Genomic DNA, 7187 nt, shown 5'->3' with positions numbered 1-7187 from the left:
AGAGAGTGGGGGATTGGGAGAGATAAAAAGAGAGGGAGAGAGAGGTTGAGTGAGAGAGAGAGAAAGAGGTTGAGAGAGAGAGAGGGGGGTTACGAAAATGGGGGCAAAAATCTTATGCCAAAGATATTCAAGAACTCTTATCTTGGGGTTATTAATGACGTATTGGAGAATGTGGACGAGGAAATAAGGATCCCTCTCCCTCAAGACTATTATGTCATCCGTAGGATGAGGAAGGAGGTGAAAAATCTGCCCCTTGTCAACACCATGGAGCCAAAAATGTTTGAAGAGAGGAAGCCAACCATTGGCAGAAATGTGATTTTCCTAAAGAAACTACTGGGAATTATGTTGAACAAGGGCAATGATTGGATAAAGAACTATCTGCGAAGCAAGGGCTTAGAGAGCGATAAGGAAGAGGAGGTGACATTTGGCACAAAGATAAAAGAGGAGACGATGGTGGGCACGGTGAGGTTGATCCCTCCCACATTGCGGAACTGCTACCCATGATGACTATGGCTCGAAATGCCTAATTAGAGCCCATGTCGAGGAGAGGAGGAGGATGAAGAAGCCATAAAGAACTCAATTTGCTCTCCTTTTTTCTGCCTCTGCTTGTTGTAACAGGGTAATGATAATAGTACTTTGGTCTATGACTATGATAATCAAGCAAACGAATGTTTTTTTTATGCTCTCTAGGCTCACCATTTTGGGGGTTGGTGATCCCATTTTGGCTATGTATGGGTAGATAAGAGTATAGATACACCATAGGCACCAATTTTAGATAATATAAAAATGTAGAACTCGACATCAGGTAGCAAAAACATATAGGTAACATGACACTGAAATTGTAAATCTAACTTATATCAATACAAAGGGTGCTGCTCCATAGCAGTTATTAATTTACTGAAGGAAAAAAACAGTTCAACCTAATCAGAATGTCATATATTATTATTCATGCCAAAATACTCAAATCGACATATAGACTTTTGTCCTAATTCGATATTGTTGAGACTGTGATTCTTGACTTTTAACCAATACTTATATTTCTACTTCCATCAAATGGAAACATATAATGAGTTATCACAATCATATGATAATGCATTATATTTATACCACAATATCTGGTAAATATGTACTGCTGTGTGATAAATATATAAATATATTAATTTCTGGGTCTGCAATTCTTATTAGATCGATACTTGTTCTTGTCTTTTATGCCCTCTACCTGGTGTGGTCTTCTTCATTTTATATATGTAGGTCTCTATAGAGAGAGACAACCTTAGAATGGTCACAACATTTCTTCATGATGACACCTCTGCATAACCAAACCTAATCGCTGCCTTGTTAACTTAATGAAGTTGTTGTTTAATCACTATTAAGATTGCAGCTTTATAAAAAATAAGATCGGTGCTTAATGAGATACCTTTGCTGCTCCTTAATTATTAATAAGACAATTTTCTGGTCTTATTCACTTAGGAATGGTGCGAATATTGGCGTCATGGCAGGGGAATGACATTCACAGTTATTTAAATTCTTGTAGTTAAATTAGTGCATGTTGAATAGAGCAGGGCTGCACAGAGAATATTCCAATGACTTCACAGCTATGTAATTATTTACGTGTGATTTAATCCAGCACACAATATAGTGATTCCCTAGAGACATCTAAACAACTATTGACTTTAAACAATACCTCGTTCATCTCAGATAAGAAACATGAAGACTATTTTGATAGATATTATGGTAGCATTCATCCAGTTGTACACAGAGAAAGTGATTGCCAACGACTGTATAATGTTCAACCGTGATTTTGTGTACTCTGCTGCATTTTCCACGCGTTTTTGCGTTATCTTTGTCGTTTCTATTTTTTGCACTACTTTCAATCCATTGAAACAATTTATATTTGATTCTGTTTATAGGCAATGGTTTAAAGTACGTTCTGGAGATGGATCTCTTAAAGTCAATTTCATTGAATACTAGCAACTCAAGTGCGTGTAAAGAACAACTTTGTACAGAATGGTACTACTAAAATCAAAAAATCGTAATTGTCAATGACGAATTCTTTGATTATAGAATGCTTTGAAATTAAAAAATTCACGTTCAAAACAAATTTTGATATTGAAAATTGACACCTATACATCAGATAAGTACAGCGTTGAAGAATTCAAGTTAAAACTTCTTTCATTAGAACGAGGGGATACAAGATTCAGTCCACATGTAATGAGAGAAAATAGCTCAAGGAAAAGCAGAAATAAAGAGAAATAATGGCTGGAGGAGGTGGCGAGGCAGAGCCTCGATCATTAGAACAAACACCAACTTGGGCTGTTGCAATTGTTTGCTTGGGTTTTGTCCTCATTTCTATAACATTAGAACAATCCATAAATTTGATTGCCAAGGTAACTAAATTTTTAAATTTTAGTTTTCAATTTTGGTTTTTTTTATATAAGATATTAAAATTGTAAACTATAGTTTAGAAGTGAGAGATACTGACAAAGCATCGAAATCCATGGCTGTAATGAGGTTAAACATCAAACAATGAATAAATATTTTGATGTTTAAAAACACCCATCCTCAGAAAGTCTAGTACAAGATTCTAAATGGTTCAAATCGAAATGATTGTGATTGGGTCAGCTGAATTGCAGAGACTGTTTTATTGCAGTGGCTTGAAAAACACCACAAGAAAGCCTTAGGCAGAGCACTGGAAAAGATTAAAGCAGGTGATTATTTAATTTTGTTACTTTTTGGTTGGATCTATTAAACTATTTCAACTCCATGTCTAGTAAATCCTCTGGATTATATTCGTGATGATATGAATGCAGAACTGATGATCTTGGGGTTCATCTCTCTGCTGCTTGCAATTGGGCAGAGGCCAATTTCAGAGATCTGTATATCCAAAAGCTTAGGAGACACATTACTTCCTTGTTCTAAAGAGGAGATCTCAGCAGAGCATACAAAAGTAAAGTTTGTATCAGTAAGAAACCACAGAAAGCTCATGCATTCAAAAATGTTAATGAGACATATACTAGAGGCTGCTGTGGATCAATCTGGCCACTGTGCCAAAATAGTAAGCACATTTAGTAATTCTCTCACAACCTTCTTTTCACAACAAAAGTAAGAAATAATCAAAATTACAGTTAACAGCAACATTAAAAAGGCCCAAAGCCACAATTATTTGTCCCTCTGATTAACTCAGACTTTCTTTCTGTGCCCTTTGTTGGTTTTGTAGGGAAAAGTGCCTCTTATCTCCCAAGATGGTCTCCACCAACTACATATCTTCATCTTTGCATTGGCGGTCTTTCACGTTTTATCCTGCATTATGACCATGGCCCTTGGACAGACAAAAGTATGGGCATCTAAACCTCTTTAAAATTTTAGAGATTTACAGTCAGATGTAAAATTCTTTTTCTGGATATTTTTGTGTAGTATGTATATATTTTTATGAAGTTATGAGGTTCTATTATAAGTTGAAATCCTTATAACTTAAAAATCTAAGAAAATACATAGTGAAATTTTGCTTCTGCAGCCCATATTTAGCTTAAAGAAGCATAGATGAATTCGATAGGACAATGCAAACAAACAAAAACCACCAAGAAAAGCATTGAACATTAATATTGGAGTTAAGAGACCCCACATCGAGCAATTTTTCATATTTTCGATTATTAGATGTATGTGATAGTGTTAGAAATAAGTCAATAGTTTGGCGAAAGAGGGGTCAATAACATATCATCAAATGGAAGGTATTAGGTTCTTAATAGATCTATACAAATTATAATTCAATATGTGATATCAGAGTCAAGTTAGAACCTCAAACATCTATAATATGACATAGAGGGATGTTCCAATAGGTAGAAGTTCATGAGATAATATCAATTTCTCATGTATAAGCTTAGCCATCTGAACCTCCAAGACACCCAATGACAGAGGCTCAAATTTACGTGTTTTTGATGTGGTCAGATGAATAAATGGAAAACATGGGAGCAAGAGACGAAAACTTGGGATTACGAATTTTCAAATGGTTAGTTGACATGTTTCTTTTTTACAGTTTCTAGTGAGCCTTCAAATTTTGCACATATTTTCTTTTGGAATTAGAATGCAAGAGCAAAATTTTGTGATGATGCAGATCCTGCCAAGTTCAGGGTTACTCGAGACACAACTTTTGGAAGGAGGCATTTGAGCTTTTGGTCCCGAACTCCAATTTTCCTCTGGATTGTAATTTCTTTTGAAGAAAAAAATTAAATATTCTAAGATATTAAATTGTTTTATGATTAAGAATAGTTTTCTCACTATATATATAGATTAAATTAAAAATATCGTGAGCATTCTATTATGAATGGTCAGGTATGTTTTTTCAGACAATTCGTTAGGTCTGTGCCCAAGGTTGATTACCTCACACTTCGCCATGGCTTTATACTCGTAAGGCTTACATCGTTTGTATACTTGTAAGGCTTAACACTATTTCAATATATTATGTATGCATGGGCAGACGGTCAAAGAAGGTTTTATACTAACAATGGAACTTTCAACTTCAATTTATGGCAGGCCCACTTTGCTCCACACAGCAGATTTGACTTCCAAAAATATATAAATAGATCACTCGAAGATGACTTCAATGTTATCGTCTCCATCAGGTACTGTTGACATGTTATTCTGAAGTTTTTTTTTTTAAATAAATTACGTGAATGATGGGTTTGTGTATCTTCAACCAACTGATTACATGAATGATGTATATATGACATTGCATCCAGTCCTCCTCTATGGTTTTTTGCTGTCTTATTTATATTTCTCAACGGGCATGGTAAGTCTATCTAAATTTAATTAAGATTTGCAAGTTACTAAGTGTTTTTAAGTGTTATTATTCTTATAAGAAAATATCTATTAATTCTATAGAATACGTCTGAAAATATCTTATAGAGAACTTAGAAAATAAAAAGAGTTTATGTTTCTTTGAGACTAATCAACACAAGGATAATTTATGCAGGATGGTTGATATATTTATGGCTAGCATTCGTCCCATTGATTGTAAGGCCACAAAATACTCCTTACATAGTTAAATGTTGGGCACTATCTGTTGCACATTGAGCACATACTTCTAGCACTTTTTAGTTGTAAATTATTTTGTTCAACATTATTCAGCACAAAGATTTTCTTGGAGTTCGAATCTTATTTTCTACCATGAGAATCAAATGATCCATCCACTTAAACCCACCTCCCATATTATCAAATAAATTAATTTCACAGGTATGTGATCACTATTTCTTTGAAATTTTTCACTTTGCAGCTGCTTGTAATTGCGGGAACAAAGCTCCAAGTCATAATAACAACAATGGCATTACAAATTCAAGACAGAAATGCTGTTGTACAAGGTCCTCCAGTGGTAGAACCCAATGACCAACTATTTTGGTTCAGTCGTCCACGCTGGATTCTCTATCTCATTCACTTCACTCTCTTTCAGGTGGCATCACCATATAACACTTTCCTTTTATCCTACAAAACTTCACAGATTACAATCTCTACAATCCCTAAAATTGCTTTGACATTTGTTTTGCAGAGTGCTCTCCAGTTTGCATTTTTCTTTTGGGCATGGGTAAAGCCTTTTAGCTTGCACTCTTTCTCGTCTCTCTTGTTTTTAAGTTTTCCACTGAGATTCTGATATATTACTTGTATAAAATAAATGCAGTATGAGTTTGGCTTAAAATCTTGCTTCCATCACAAGACACGAGGCATCATAAGTAGAATAAGTGTGGGGTAAGTTTTGCTTTTCCTATCCGTTTTAAAGTCCGATTTAAATAACACATTTTAAACTTTAAATTTTGATTTGTTAAGTGGTTCATCTGTATTTATTAATATGATTTAAAATAAGTTTGGTTTAAATAACACATTTTAAACTTTGATTTGTTAAGTGGTTCATCTGTATTTATTAATATGATTTAAAATAAACTCACTAAACGAATCAAAACTTACAATATTCAACCCTATCCTACTATCCATACTCTAAACTCAATTCTAATTGAAAAACAGTCAACATATTTATCACAAAGTACCGGCTGTATAAGCTCTACTCAATTTCTTTGTATACATACTTATCATGTTTTATTTTTGTGTTTTTTATTAGGATTGTTGTACAGATCTTATGCAGCTATGTAACTCTCCCCCTCTACGCTCTTGTCACACAGGTATGTTTCACACCAAATTGAATCCAAATTGTTATCAAACTATAAATATTTTTTCTACATGCCACATAAACTTGTAGCGAAAAATATTGAAAGAGGGAACCTGGAATATGCTTTGCAGATGGGCTCAAACATGAAAACCACCATATTTGATGAGCGTGTAGCGGAGTGTTTGAAGAGATGGCACAAAGGTGCTAAGAGAAACGTTAGACGGAACAAGATGATATCAGCTGATATATCAAACGGACGAACTACTCCAGTGGAGGGATCTTCTCCAATGCCGCGTCTACTTCGCAGATACAAAAGTACAGAAGATCTGTCTCAATATGAACTAAGTTCAGAGATTGGCATGAATACTCCTTCACCTCCCTGTCGGCCTGGCCAGAAAGCTACTGCTTGCAAGGAACATTTGGAAGGACATCCGGACAAGAGTGCTTTAGAGGTGAAGAAAGGAGCTTCATGGCATCTACCCAACAAGGAAGAAGAAGATCTAAACACACAACAGGTTGAAGTAAACAGTTCAGATTTCAGCTTTGCTTACTAACTCAAACCAGCCACCCTATAATTGTTACAGAATACCAAAAACTGTTATAAACTAGTCTTCTTTAGTAAGAAGAGCATGAGTAATATGAATCGATGAAGATTGCAATCCTTAATTACAGTCAATCAGTTGGAACTTTCAATAGAAAATATGAAAATTAATTCATTTGTTATATATATATATATATATTTGGGGTTTCCTTCCATTTTGGACGTTTTCTTTTCTGATGAGATAGGTATAAAGTCTTTAAACCATGGCTACATAAAATGAAAAATAATATTAGCAATTGCAGCTTTGTGCAATGCATATATGGAAGGTCAATTAGGAAAAATTATGATCTGTTATTTGCATACATTTGCGTAGTATATGAGATCAATTAAGACAATTTAGAAAATAATGTTGTTTGCACAAACAAAGGTATCAATGAGGAAGTGATATTTAAATCAAGAAGATATTCATGCTCCATCATGAGTAACCTCGTGTTA

General features: G+C 34.5%; 1 protein-coding gene across 1 annotated transcript; it reads left to right on the top strand.

The window, feature by feature from the left end:
* Positions 1-2255: 2255 nt before the first annotated feature.
* Positions 2256-6711, top strand: LOC131054366 (MLO-like protein 12). Its single transcript, XM_057988870.2, has 15 exons — positions 2256-2387; positions 2651-2708; positions 2811-3055; positions 3218-3334; positions 3946-4006; positions 4112-4200; positions 4330-4404; positions 4531-4619; positions 4737-4786; positions 4970-5010; positions 5270-5443; positions 5540-5575; positions 5669-5736; positions 6104-6164; positions 6283-6711. The coding sequence occupies exons 1-15, from the start codon at positions 2256-2258 to the stop codon at positions 6703-6705; spliced, it is 1719 nt and encodes a 572-aa protein (XP_057844853.2). The 3' UTR covers positions 6706-6711.
* Positions 6712-7187: the final 476 nt, after the last annotated feature.

This window comes from Cryptomeria japonica, chromosome 3 (genome assembly GCF_030272615.1).
Source record: "Cryptomeria japonica chromosome 3, Sugi_1.0, whole genome shotgun sequence".
In the NCBI taxonomy this organism is placed as follows: Eukaryota; Viridiplantae; Streptophyta; class Pinopsida; order Cupressales; family Cupressaceae; genus Cryptomeria; species Cryptomeria japonica.
Note: the sequence above shows the minus strand (reverse complement) of the source record. Positions and strands in the feature narration are given on the sequence as shown.

Bases quoted from the DNA above. Each gene is read 5' to 3' on its own strand.
- LOC131054366 (XM_057988870.2), top strand. From the start codon at position 2,256: ATGGCTGGAGGAGGTGGCGAGGCAGAGCCTCGATCATTAGAACAAACA. The intron at 4,201-4,329 runs GTAATTTCTTTT...ATGAATGGTCAG, and splicing joins CTCCAATTTTCCTCTGGATT to GTATGTTTTTTCAGACAATT. The intron at 5,011-5,269 runs GTAAGGCCACAA...TTCACTTTGCAG, and splicing joins TAGCATTCGTCCCATTGATT to CTGCTTGTAATTGCGGGAAC.